The sequence below is a fragment of the Astyanax mexicanus genome, chromosome 1, assembly GCF_023375975.1.
Source record: "Astyanax mexicanus isolate ESR-SI-001 chromosome 1, AstMex3_surface, whole genome shotgun sequence".
Taxonomy (NCBI): Eukaryota; Metazoa; Chordata; class Actinopteri; order Characiformes; family Acestrorhamphidae; genus Astyanax; species Astyanax mexicanus.
In genome coordinates, this window is record NC_064408.1 from 15,596,552 (window position 1) to 15,610,120 (window position 13,569).

The 13,569-nt window shown below is 33.6% G+C and overlaps 1 protein-coding gene across 4 annotated transcripts in view; it reads right to left on the bottom strand.

Moving 5' to 3' along the window:
* stk36 (serine/threonine kinase 36 (fused homolog, Drosophila)) overlaps nucleotides 1-13,569 on the bottom strand; it is a 33,510-nt gene that overhangs the window by 12,839 nt on the left and 7,102 nt on the right. For 3 of the 4 annotated variants that reach the window (XM_015608634.3, XM_007260497.4, XM_022667672.2), the window contains 10 exons: nucleotides 12,657-12,787; nucleotides 11,263-11,512; nucleotides 9,763-9,856; nucleotides 7,184-7,350; nucleotides 6,830-7,002; nucleotides 6,436-6,583; nucleotides 3,472-3,606; nucleotides 3,075-3,254; nucleotides 658-749; nucleotides 317-380 (listed from right to left, as the gene is read on the bottom strand). In XM_015608634.3, the coding sequence (XP_015464120.3) occupies nucleotides 317-380; nucleotides 658-749; nucleotides 3,075-3,254; nucleotides 3,472-3,606; nucleotides 6,436-6,583; nucleotides 6,830-7,002; nucleotides 7,184-7,350; nucleotides 9,763-9,856; nucleotides 11,263-11,512; nucleotides 12,657-12,787 (1,434 nt within the window). The remainder of the gene's footprint in view (nucleotides 1-316; nucleotides 381-657; nucleotides 750-3,074; nucleotides 3,255-3,471; nucleotides 3,607-6,435; nucleotides 6,584-6,829; nucleotides 7,003-7,183; nucleotides 7,351-9,762; nucleotides 9,857-11,262; nucleotides 11,513-12,656; nucleotides 12,788-13,569) is intronic. The other variant, XM_022667670.2, reaches the window with a different exon arrangement.

Below are 13,569 nucleotides of genomic sequence, written 5' to 3' on the forward strand. Positions count from 1 at the left end.
GTGTCCTGCAGAGCATTTGTTCACTTTTTTGTTCACGTTTTCTTTAAAAAATCAGCTAAATGCGTCATTTGACCCGGTGCACACAAAAAACTTTACGTTTCAATGGAAGTCAATGTTCAAAAGGTTTAATTCTATGTACTGGTAGTTCTGGACCATTTCTATTAGTCTATTAATTATTTTTTAAAATGCTGATACAATTCTGACACAACTTTGATATAACTGTCCAGTATATTTGCCAAGTATGACAAAAAATATAAAACCCAGTGCAACCCTGGCATATACAGTGAATGTAATGAGAAGATAAAGAAGGACTTACTCCCAAACGGTTTGGGTCAGGCCGGAGTAACACTGCCATAAACAGCTGGCACAGATCCTCAGCTCTGATGAAAGAAGTAATTATTTAATAAGACTGCGAATAAAAAACAATCTAATGTTAACCATCTGTGCTGACTGTTTTAGCTCAGAACACAAACTAATCTGAAAATACAGAAGCCTTTTGATCAGCAGCAAAGCATGATCTGACATTATGATAAACTGAAATTAAAGGTTATGTTAAAATAACACATTACACGCTTTTCATATGAATAATAAAGTGCTTTAAAATACTGAAGAAAGAACAGTGGGTGAGGGGAGATAAACTCATTAAATCATCCAGACCTTTTCTCCTTTATTTCCCACTCAGGGTTCCTCTCCCAGCTCACCAAAAGAACAGCCATCAGCTCTCCCACAATCCTCTCACTCCACGGCTTCTACAGTCACACCAAATTAGGAGGAAGAACCAGTCACTCTACTTGGGATTAATACTCCAGATAACAATCTAAAGAATATTTTTCATCGTTGCATCATATTTGCGAGAATGTTTTGCTGCGTGTGGTTACAAATTGCAATTTGACATCCAATTTGTTATTTTTTACCGGAATTTGTCTCAAGGTTTTGAAACTATTTGCAAGAGTTTTTTTGGGTGATTTTCTTTTTCCTTCCCCTCGAAGTAAAACCAACATCACTCATCCCAGTCTAATTAATGTCAATAAAAATGGCACATTCACTGAAAAATAGAAACTAAAATCAGCATTAATAAAAACTATTCTAAAAACTTTCCTGAATAAATTAGAACTCCTGACACTTCATATAACATAGTTCCATATAAATATATGATATTATAGAGGTAGACAAAAATATTAAAAATAAAGGGAAAGGAAAGTCATTGAATTAATTTAATATTTTTATTCTGAAGAAATTATCTTTAATACTATGAACATGTTACATTGGTCCTTATGTTTGATCTGGTAGTGTAAACAGTCATTGTACAGAGTATGAAAAAGACAGACAAATGATTATCATGTGTAAACTTAATGTGTGTAATAAACAATATTATGCATTTAAGATCAATACTATACCCTGTATTACTATTCAATTATTATAACTAGACTATCTTTTGACTCTCTTTTGCTTATATTACTAATGGATAATGCTACATAAATAATGCACACACAAACTGTTATAACTGTTAACTTTCAGAGTTTTTTAGTTTAATAACTGTCTTCTGCACAAGCTCATCAATTTCACTCACATAGCAGATCCCATGTACCAGTTTCTTTGCTTTGATTTCTAACTACCCAAACATTATTTTACCACGTTAAACCAACTGAAATTTAGTATGTGTGCAGTTTACATGTTTCTAATGTGTTTATAGCCAAATATTAAGTGCAATATTTTTACTATGTACATTTCGAAATATATACAGCTCTGGAAAAAAAGACCAATTGATATGATGAGTTTATTTGATTTTATCAAATTGAAAACCTCTGGAATATAATCAAGAGAAAGATGAATGATCACAAGCCATCAAACCAAACTGAACTGCTTGATTTTTTGCACCAGGAGTGCAGGCATAAAGTTATCCAAAAGCAGTGTGTAAGACTGGTGGAGGAGAACATGCCAAGATGCATGAAAACTGTGATTAAAAACCAGGGTTATTTCACCAAATATTGATTTCTGAACTTTATGAATATGAACTTGTATTCTTTGCATTATTTAAGGTTTAAAGCTTTGCATATTTTTGGTTATTTTAGCCATTTCTCATTTTCTGCAAATAAATGTTCTAAATGACAATATGTTTATTTGGAATTTGGGAGAAATAGTGTCTGTAGTTTATAAAATAAAACAGCATTTTACTCAAACACAAGTAACAAAATCAGAAAAACTGATTTAGAAACTGAGGTGGTCTCTTAATTCTTTCCAGAGCAATTAAAAAGGTTAAAACAAGTAGAAAAAAAGGTTACAACTGTTAATTTGTGTAACATTAGCTCTAAACTTGTGCAATATTCCATAATATCATTTACTGTCCCAAAGTTGCATTTTATGCTGCAAGACTGAAAACATGACTGTTTTTAAATAGCAGAGTTAAAACCGTGATTTTTCAGTGGGCTGCAGTGATTATTTGTGGGCCAAAAAAAAAAAAAAAAAAATTATATATATATATATATATATTTTTTTTTTCTCTTTAAAAAAGTACAGATTCTTCCAATTAAAAAATAGGAAAATAAATAACGTACAATGTGAGATATGTTGTAATTTAACATTATATAATGTGTAATAATAGAGCATAAAAATAAGGAAGGGTTATTTTATTGTACTGGTACAGTCCAGTTACATGACCAGCAATGCTACCTAGTGGATTAGCAATTAATATTAAGTGAATGAAACTTTTTTTGTCTTATTGAATGTGTTTTACACATCATAGATAATTAATAGAAACCTGTATTTTACAATTAAACATTTTAATGCAATTCAAGAATTGTTGCATTGTACTTGTTCAGACTTCTGTATGTTTTTTGATAGGTCATTTTATATTTAATATTTTTTATTCTTTACAGTTGCCTCCCAAACTGCCAAAAAGGCTTGAATATATTCAATACGCTAAAGATGCTACACAAGGGAAGCACCTTGTTTACTACCAGAGAACTATTTTTTTTTATGATATTGAAAATTAAATCATACATCTGTTAATACACTGAATAATGTGTTCCAATGTCTGTCTGGTAATGTAAGAATAATGTACTGTGTTCTATTACCTTCATTACTTTAGCACTGCTAAGCATCTCCTCAATCCAATAAAATAAAAAGTGTGGCAGTTCCAGCTCTTCACAAACTCTCTCGGCACTGGCAGGTTTAGATGTCTGGATGATGTTATTGAGGAGCTTTAAAGCGTGAACAATGGAGGACGGCTCCTCCAATGTATCAGAATTCAGAATCTGTGGAGGGAGAGGGGTGTTCATTATCTGTGTACATTTAACATTGCATTCCCCACAGGTGTGTCACATGACTTTGGCTTGAGGGGAGCATGATACCACAGCATATAGCAGTCACAGCAAAGACCGTGATGATGATCATTGATGTTGATCTCTACTAACAAACAGTATCTTGTTAGAGTCATATTTAATTGAAATCTACAGAGTAATTGGAGTTTGCCTGGTCTTTGGATCGGTGGAGCTTGCCCTTCAGCTTCTGATGGATGGGTGGTTCCATAGGGACAGACATTTGATTGGCCCAATCTGTCACTTCAGCCAATCCCTGCCATTCTTCATCGCTGTCAGCATCCCTCTCCTGGGTGAAGTGCAAAAGGACAGGTTGTAACTAAGTGAGCTATCATTTTGTTCACTGCAAATTAAACCCAAACACCCACTGATAAGTACCATATATCACTGCTGTTGGACAAACACATTGTCTCCACATTGTCTAACATTATTGACATATTCAACTTTTTTGACATTTTCAAAATGTTTGACATAATGTGAATCTGGCAGTTGTATTGTTGACTGAACCAAGAGAAATGGTCCATATTTACTTGGAATAAAATATGTTTACACTGACTTCCATTGAAGGTTCTAAAGATTTTTCCTTTTTATTCCCTGTAAAGGGGCAGTTCTAGAGATACAAGCAATGACCTAAAGTAACCTATTTTCAAAGTTGTAATAAACTACTTCCAAAATGTTTAATTTTCAAAATATCAATTGTAACACTGAAATAAAGACATATTTAGGGTTGACACTCTCATTTCTTAGGATGTTAATGCTTATTGCATTTATTTCTGGGAAGAAAACATTACTGTATTATTGTCAATGGTAACACTTAGGGTACATAATAAGAGTACATTAATTCATTTACAGTGCTTACAACAAAATCTCAGCTAATTATTAGCTAATTAATGATAGGTTAGACATTACTAATCGTTACAATTTGTTTTGACTAGTGTTTCAACTCATTATTATTTACAACATTCTTAAGTATTAAATTAGTAAATTTGGTAATTTTTAATAATATCTTATCTAGTGTTCATTAATAAATAGTTGAGAAATAACTTTTTTTTTAATCATTTGTGACATGTAAAGTGTTGCCTTTTCTTTTTTGAAATCAGTTATTGCCACTGTATCAATGATGATGATGATGATGATGATGTAATTACACCCTTTTAAAGGACAATAAACTTTTAATTATTAATATTTTGGAAGATGTATATCTTTATTTCTCCTGCTGAAGTCTGCTCTGTGTGCATGGGGGTGGAATTATTGATGCACTGGTCATTAAGTGACCGGCTAAAATATTGTAGAACAAACAAACATGCAAGCAAACACAAGGGACAATAATAAGATCAGAAAAAATAGTGGAGGTCATGTCAATCATGTCATTGTATGATAATTCAAAAATGTAATTATTGTGGCAGGCCAAGACATTCTCAGCATAACTTTTAATGTATGCGGATGTACTAAAATACGATTTGAGTTAATACTTTTTTTAATTAATTCTTTAGTTCTTGCTACATCAATGTTTCCATGTTTGAGAACAGTGTCTTAATACATTTATATTCATTTATAATATGAGCTACCATCTTTAATTGCTAGTTTCATGTGGTTTGGCAGTATGGCACTAGTGTAATAAACCCTTTCACAACAGATTCAGTTTAGAAAGATATCAAACACATCAGAGTCTTCAGGCTGTGTGGTGTAACACATGGCAAGCCTAGCTAGTCACTCTCTATTCTTTTCAGCACAACCAAACAAACAATAAAAAAAAATAAAAAGAAAATAGCCTTTATACACTATATGTACAAATGTTTTGGAACACCTGATCATTCAATGCCTCTTTTAAAATATAAAAAAATAATAATAATAATAAAAAAAAACATGATGATGCTATGATTATTTGACTGCATTCAGAGACATGAATATTAGTGCCCCCAATTCTCAAAACCATCCCAATAGTATTGGGTGGAGCACCACCATTCCCGAGAACACAGACCATAGTCGCACTGCTCACCTACTTCTCACCAGAGGTATAGTGTGTTACAGCCCACGCCTACAGACGTATATATTTATCTACTCTAGAGAGTCTATTGGCAGCACAAATACAGCTCTGGAAAAAAAGAGACCACTTAAATTTCTTTGATTTTACCAAATTGAAAACCTCTGGAATATAATCAAGATGAAGATGGATGATCACGAGCCATCAAACCAAGCTGAACTGCTTGAATTTTTGCACCAGGAGTGGCAAGTTATCCAAAAGCAGAGTGTAAGACTGGTGGAGGAGAACATGCCAAACTTCATGAAAAACTGTGATTAAAACCAGGGTTATTCCACCAAATATTAATTTCTGAACTCTAAAACTTAATATTAACTTAAAACTAAAACTGACAATATTTTTATTTGGAATTTGGGTGAAATGTTGTCCATAGTTTATAGAATAAAACAACAATGTTCATTTTACTCAAACATATACATATAAATAGCAAAATCAGAGAAACTGATTCAGACACTAAGGTTTTTTTTTCCCCCCCATAGCTGTATATTCTCTCCCATCTATTTTATATTACATTTAAAAATATATACATATGCAACTGTGCCTTATTTTGGAGTGCATAAATTGCAAAGAATATAAGTTACAGAAAAAAGAAAAAAAGGAAAGTTAATTTGCATGAAGCTCTGTGTATATGGTTAAAAATTAAATACAAATTAAATAAAAAATGGAAATTATACGAAAGGAATAAACCAGTCCCTTGTAGACAGTAATAACATTAATTGTTGTGTTTGATTTGATTGCATAGTGTTGCCAGACGAGAGCTCCAGCAGTCCCCTGACCGTACTGCCCAGTCCAGACATGCAGGCTCTAATGTTTTCCAGAGCTGTATATCTACAGGGAGGGACTAGACAAGCTGTGTGTGTTTGTACATTTACACATCTTTGTCAGCAATCAGTGCAACTTAAAGTGCCAGTTGAATGCATTGAATAGAGACAATTTGTGTCCACAAACATTTGGACATACTGCATACTCTATATTTATAATAGTTAAGATTTTAAAACTTTATTAAGATTTTTGTTATGGATCTTAGCCATAAAAAGAATATATATGAAGAACAAAATTCAAATTGTAATTACTAACATCACTGTCCATCCTGACAGAGGCCAGAGCGACGTGTCCTTGTCCAGAACGTTTCAGGACCTGTCTGGGTCCCACCTCCACTGAGGGGAACTCTCTCTCATAGTCCCTGCTGATTGGGCCTTTACACGGAGCCGAGCGCACCCTGGGACTGCAGGACAGAAAAAAAAATTGTATTTCCTTGTATACATCAGTCTGTGCTTGAAAACATGTTTAGATGAAGATTTGAATCACTAATATTATCAGTTATTATTATTAGTTCGTGCTCCAAAAAAATGAACATACATAGAGTATACAGTATTATTCCTCCTTCAAGTTCAATGTACTTTTTGAAGTGAGTTCTTTCTTTTTTTTTTTTTAAACTGAGGCACATTCCAATTCTGAGCACAGACACTACCTGGCAACACCAATGCCATTTGCTTGATGCTGATTGGCTGCTGGATGAGCTGAATTTCGACACACTGTAAAGGTGCTGCCCAATGAATGGCCGCTGGTGGGGGCCTCTCCAGCCGGGGCAGTTTTGGAGCGAGCCTGGCTGCTACAAACTGCCTTCCCGTTCTCTGTGGAGTCCTGGAGAACCAAAACATACCATGTTCTTACTTCCAGTATATGATTCTTTAAAGAGGTACTTATTATTAATAGCTCACATCAGCGCTGTGACTGCTACAGGCTGCACAGATTTTTAGTGAAGCACATGCTGAACACTGAACTGGTGTTCTCTGGTGACCGCAGGTGTGGTCAGTGAGCTCACCTGTCTGTTCCTGTGCTGCTTATCCCGCTGCTCTTTGGCTCTGCGCAGTAGCTTGCCCTCTCCACTGCGGGGGACTGTTTTTTCCGCTGCCTGCTGCTGCCTTAGAGCCTGCGTGTCTGGACTGGGCAGTACGGTCAGGGGACTGCTGGAGCTCTCGTCTGGCAACACTATGCAATCAAATCAAAGACAACAATTAATGTTATTACTGCCTACAAGGGACAGGGTTATTACTGTTTTTTAAATTTCCCCTTTAACTTAATTTGTATTTAGTTTTAAACCATATAAATAAAAGCTTCCTTTTTCCAGCTGTATCTTATATTCTTTGCAATAAATCCACTCCATAATAAGACAAAGTTGCATAAATATATATATTTTTAAATCTACCATAAAATACAAAGGGAGAGAAAACATACAGCTCAATTCATAAGTACATGTTTAAGTAAAACAAACATTGTTTTTTATTCTATAAACTACAGACAACATTTCTTACAAATTCTAATTAAAATATTATCATTTAGAGCATTTATTTGCAGAAAATGAGAAATGCCAGAAAGAACTAAAACAACGCAGAGCTTTCAGACCTTAAATAATGCAAAGAAAACACGTTCATATTCATAAAGTTTTTAGAGTTCAGAAATCAATATTTGGTGGAATAATCCTGGTTTTTAATCCAGTTTTCATGCATCTTGGAATGTTAGAATGCTTTTGGATAGCTTTATGCCACTCCTGGTGCAGAAATTCAAACAGTTCAGCTTTGTTTGATGGCTTGTGATCATTAATCTTCCTCTTGATTATATACCAGAGGTTTTTAATTTGGTAAAATCAAAGAAACTCATACTTTTTAAGTGGTCTCTTATTTTTTTCCAGATTTGTGTATAGAAGTAAATAATTAAAATAACAAGATCTATGACAGGACCCCGTGGCTTAGTACTTTTTTGAGTGCTTTTTTTGAAGGCTTATAATGACTTTATTGATGTTATTTGCTTAATCTGATAAGACATCCCATATCTAGTCATGATTCATATGTCTAGGATTATTAATTTAATTGTGATGCACTTTAAAACTGCCGTGGTTATTGTTTTTAATTGTATACTGCAAACACGTAAACTTTACTAAACATTTTACTATAATGTTGATGACATTAGTGAGTTCTATATTTTTCCATGTTTTTTTAACTACATACTATTCTAGAAATAATTCTGTTAAACAACATTTGTGTCATTTTAAGACCATAATGTGCCAAATATTTACAATATAAAGGCATAATAATGTACTTAATTAAAAATAACTTTGTCTTGGATTTCTTTCTTACGCAAACAAACACGCAAATGAACACAACGGGAATATTGATGTCATCAGAAATTACTGAAATAATGTTAAAATATTGTGCAATATGCTAATAGTTTTTGTAAATATTGTGACAGGCTTACCCAAGACTGGGAACACACATTTAATTTTTGAACACATCTTAATTAGGTATGAGGGGGGAGTATGAGTTCACACATTTAATTTTGACACCCTTCAAGACTGATGTGGTTTTAACTAGTTTTAAATGTAGTTTTAATTTAAAGTCTCAATTTCACAAAACACAATTTCCATTTTGCTCACATTTTAGCTTGTCATGATATCTGTTTTTGTTTGGATGATATATTGTCCCAGAATTATTAGGATTTTGAAAGTATTTTATGGCATAATATAATATAATATAATATATAATATAATATAATATAATGTAATATAATATAATATAATATAATAGCATGATGCAATGAACTTTTACTTACAATTTTATTAAATTCACATATTTACCTATATAAGTAAACAAACACTGTAATGAGCTCAGATGTATAGATACCCCCACCAACCCCTGTTGTGCCTCAAACCAAATATGTTGTTTTAGATTTGTTTTGGTCAGAAACATTGCGCTTTCAAAATCTTTTTACAAAACCATAATATGATAAATATGATCTTAGTGGAGACTGGTACCATGATTGGAAATCTTTATCATATTTCTATAATAATGCTCTTCAATTCTGGAACTGGAGGTTCAGAGTCTAGCACACTTTGATGTTTTCTTTTAACACTCTGTAATTGATTAAGCAGTGAGTTTATATAGTGTGTCTGAGGAGAGATCTGGGCACTGGCTTTTCAGGACTAGAACTGAAGCCAAGCATTGGCTAGAGGAATATAAAGCATCCCAGTATTGAGCTGTGGTGCAGTGGAACTGTGTTCTCTGGAACGACGCTGCTTGATACTTCTGGGATGAGTTAAGAGTTGGGGGGAGGTGGGGAGGCTCATAGCAATGCTCCAAAATCTAGTAAAGAGCCTTTATTGGATAGAAGATGCAGTTGCTTCAACAAAAACTGTACAACAACAAACTCTTTATATTATCTCTGATTGAAAAAGAAACAATGAAACAGTAGGTGTCCCAGTTCTTTTGTCCACACAGTGAATATCTGTATGTTCGCTGCAGCATTTTGCTAATTATTATTGTTTTTTTTTTTTTATATATATTTTTTCATATGAATGTGAAGTTACAAATGTACAGTAGAACATAAAGCACTATGAAATATCCTCACCGATCACTCCATCTGCAACATATGGGTGCTTAAGCAGATCAGGCCAGGCCAACCTCTTCTGGGGGTCTTTAGTTAACAGGCCTTTAAGGAAACTCTGTCAATCATAAGAACACAATCAAGAAACACAGAACAACATTCATAAGGTGTTTACAGAGAATTTCATTCATAATATTAAATCAGCTACATAAGTGGATTTTTTTCATTATTATTTTCATTTCTCATATTGACTAACTGCAACTGTTTTTTAACCAGTTGAACCATTGGTTAATTAATTATTCTGCTATTAAACCCAATGCAAAACTTCTCTAAAAACCTTACCAAATACATTCAGTATGTTATTTGAGAGTTCCACAAAGTTCTATTTTAGAACTTACAGTGGTGTGAAAAAGTGTTTCTCCCCTTCATGAGTTCTTATTTTTTCCATGTTCGTCACACTAAATGTTTCAGATCATTAAACAAATTTAAAAATTAGTAAAGGCAACACAAAAAAGTAAACACAAAATGCTATTTTTAAATTAAGGCTTTTATTATTAAGAGAGAAAAAAAGCAAACGTACAGGGCCCTATGTGAAAAAGTTATTGCCCGCCCCAGGTAAAACATATTTAACTGTAGTTTATCACACCTGAGTTCAATATCTCTATCCTCACCCAGGCCTGATTACTGCCACACCTGTTTTCAATCAAGAAATCACTTAAATAGTGATGCCTGACAAAGTGAAGTCCACCAAAAGATACTCAAAATCTAGACATCATGCTACTATGCAAAGCAATTTAGAAACAAATGAGAAAAAAAAGTGATTGAGATCTATAAGTCTGGAAAAGGTTATAAAAACAATTCTTAAATTTTGGGACTCCAGCAAACCACAGTGAGAGCCATTATTCACAAACGGCGAAAATGTAGAACATTGATGAACCTTTACAGGATTGGCTGGACGATCAAAATAGCCCCAAGACTTTAGAGTGGCCTAGTCAAAGTCCTGACCTGAATCATATTGGGATGTTGTGGCAGTTGCACAGCATGCACAAAAATGTGCAATGTGGCGGAATTACAACAGTTCTGCAAAGAAACCGCAGCGCTGTAAAAAAAAGACTCATTACAAGTTACTGCAAATGCTTGATTGCAGTTGTTGCTGCTAAGGGTGGAACAACCAGTTACTAGGTTTAAGGGACAAACACTTTTTTCACACATGTAGGGTCATGTAGGTTTGGATTTTTTGTCCCTTAATTATTAAACCTTCATTTAAAAACTGCATTTTTTGTTTACTTGTATTGGCTGACTACTATTTAAACTTGTTTGATGATCTCATACATTTAACAGTGAAAAACATGCATGAAAAAAAGAAATTGTAAAGGACACAGACACTTTTACACACCACTGTATGTCATTTATAATAATTATGACTGTAAAATATATGTGCACAGGGTGAAAGGAGTTAACTGCATGTCTAAATCACACCCGTAAAAATAAGTATGTTTGTGTGGGCACTAAACACTTCAGTACCATGCAGCCCTCGCTCATGTTCTCTGGCCACTTGACAGGGTCCTTGATGATAAGCTGCACGAGGTGGAAGATGGAGTTAGTGTAGAACGGAGGCGCCCCCGTGTGGAGCTCATAGAGGATGCAGCCCAGAGACCACAGGTCCGATGTGTGGTCGTACGGCTTTTCCTCCACCAGCTCTGGAGACATGTACAGCGGGGTGCCCTTAATGGAGGTCAGGACCAGGGTAGAAACACTCATTGAGCGGGCAAATCTGGAGGGAGTCAAGTGTAAAAATAAATCAATGTCTTAATGGTTTGCGTCAGAGAAGACGGTGATGCAATTTAATGGATTTGGGATTCTTATTATCAATTATATAATTAATTTTAACTGTGGGTGTTAAAAAATGGGTGTATCATATTATATTGTACATTAAAATAACTTTAATAATTTTATTTTAAAAAACATAATAATAGCAGTATTCTGTCTAGAAAGCAGTTTATTTTAATGTTATTTTAATGTTATTATTTTAATGTACTTTTGCTATTTATGGTAAAGCTTTAAGAGTCTTTTTTTATAATTACTTATTTTTGCAGTTTATATAAATGCACTAAATTTGTGGCAGATTTTTTTATTTTTTGTAACACTGATTTATTTTTATTTTACATAATTTATTTTGTCTATATAATTATTGAATAAAACAATTAGAATATAAGTGCCTTGGTAAGTCACGTTTGTTTAGATAAAAGATATTGTTTCTACTAAATGCACTTTTTTAAGTGTTTTGTCATATTGCCTATAATATTGTTATCACAAAAATGCTATTAAAATAGTATTATTACATATATAATATAATTCAATCAACAATTGAACAAGCCATGTCGCTCAGCCCTAATGTTGAATAAAGTAATAATGGTCACAACAAAACAATAAAATTATTATTGTTACTTTTATAAATCTAATATACCAGTACACATGCACGACTACTAGCACTAACTACTGTGACACAGCTCATGAATTTACACTCCTTTTAGTTATATGTTGAAAAACTCTAATTTTACTCCCAAAACGATCAAATTCAATTTCAATCCTGGTGAAATACTGTACAAGATAAACGTAAGGCTTCTAAATTCCATTAAAAATTCTGAACTGAAGTGAATCGTTTAATATCACCCATAACCAGTGCTGAACATTTGAGAAACATCCTAGTTTCACTGACCAGTGAGCTGTGGTCAAATGACTTCTAAATCCAATTTCCATTATAATTTGTGTGTGAAAATAAGCCCCAGAGCTAAGAATTTAGAAACCTTTTATCCAAACTAATAAACAGGGAAATTCCTGAAATTCCCAATAATTTGTATCTAACAAACCATTTAAATGAGGCTGGAATTTGACATAACCCTCTGCACAATACCAACCCGAAGTCGCAGAGCTTCACCACTCCTCCTTTTCCCAGAAGGATGTTCTGGGGTTTCATGTCACGGTGTAATATACGATTAGAGTGCAGGTAATACAGGGCCGACACCAGCTGGCAGGCTATCGTCCGCACCTACACACGGCAAAACCACATGTGAAAAAACAGGCTGTGCACAGTAGTTTATTAGAAGATACACACAAGATACAGAGTGAGATATTATAATTATTAAAGTGGATCATTTGACTGTATACTTTTAAACATCATTGCAACATGCGCAACCGTCACTTCACAGGACATGCAATCTCATGTTAAGCAAATTAAATCAACATTACGGAGAAAATAAAAAAATTGTTCTCAATTTCTGACATCATTAGTAGAGGCAGATTATATTTTCCTGATTTATTAGGTTTATTTTACTCAATCTTAGATACATTAGGTGTATTATTAATTTAGTCAGGCCTGTCATATACAGCAATTACATTATGGATGTATCATACAATACATTATCTTAAGAATTTTTGCTGTACTGTGCATTTGTTTGCATAAGAATGAACCTCACCAATAATAATTTAGCCAGACATGAAATCCCCAATGCATCATTCTGTGCTTTCACACACAGAAATCGGATTGCAACACGTAAAGGTGGGCATTTAAAAATGCTACAAACTTTTGACAGGTGACATTCCAAAATAAAGTTGCATACAAAAAAACATACATTCACATTCATAAAAGTGACCTTTATCTGTATGCAATATAAATAAATCTGGCCTAAGATGCAAGAACACAATGATACTGTATGCATATTGTCTCCAAAGAGATAAATGTTATAAATGATTAAATCAGTCACTGGTTAAAATATGATATTTAAGCAATAATACACGAGAGAGAGTGCTTTAACGATAATATTGACAGTT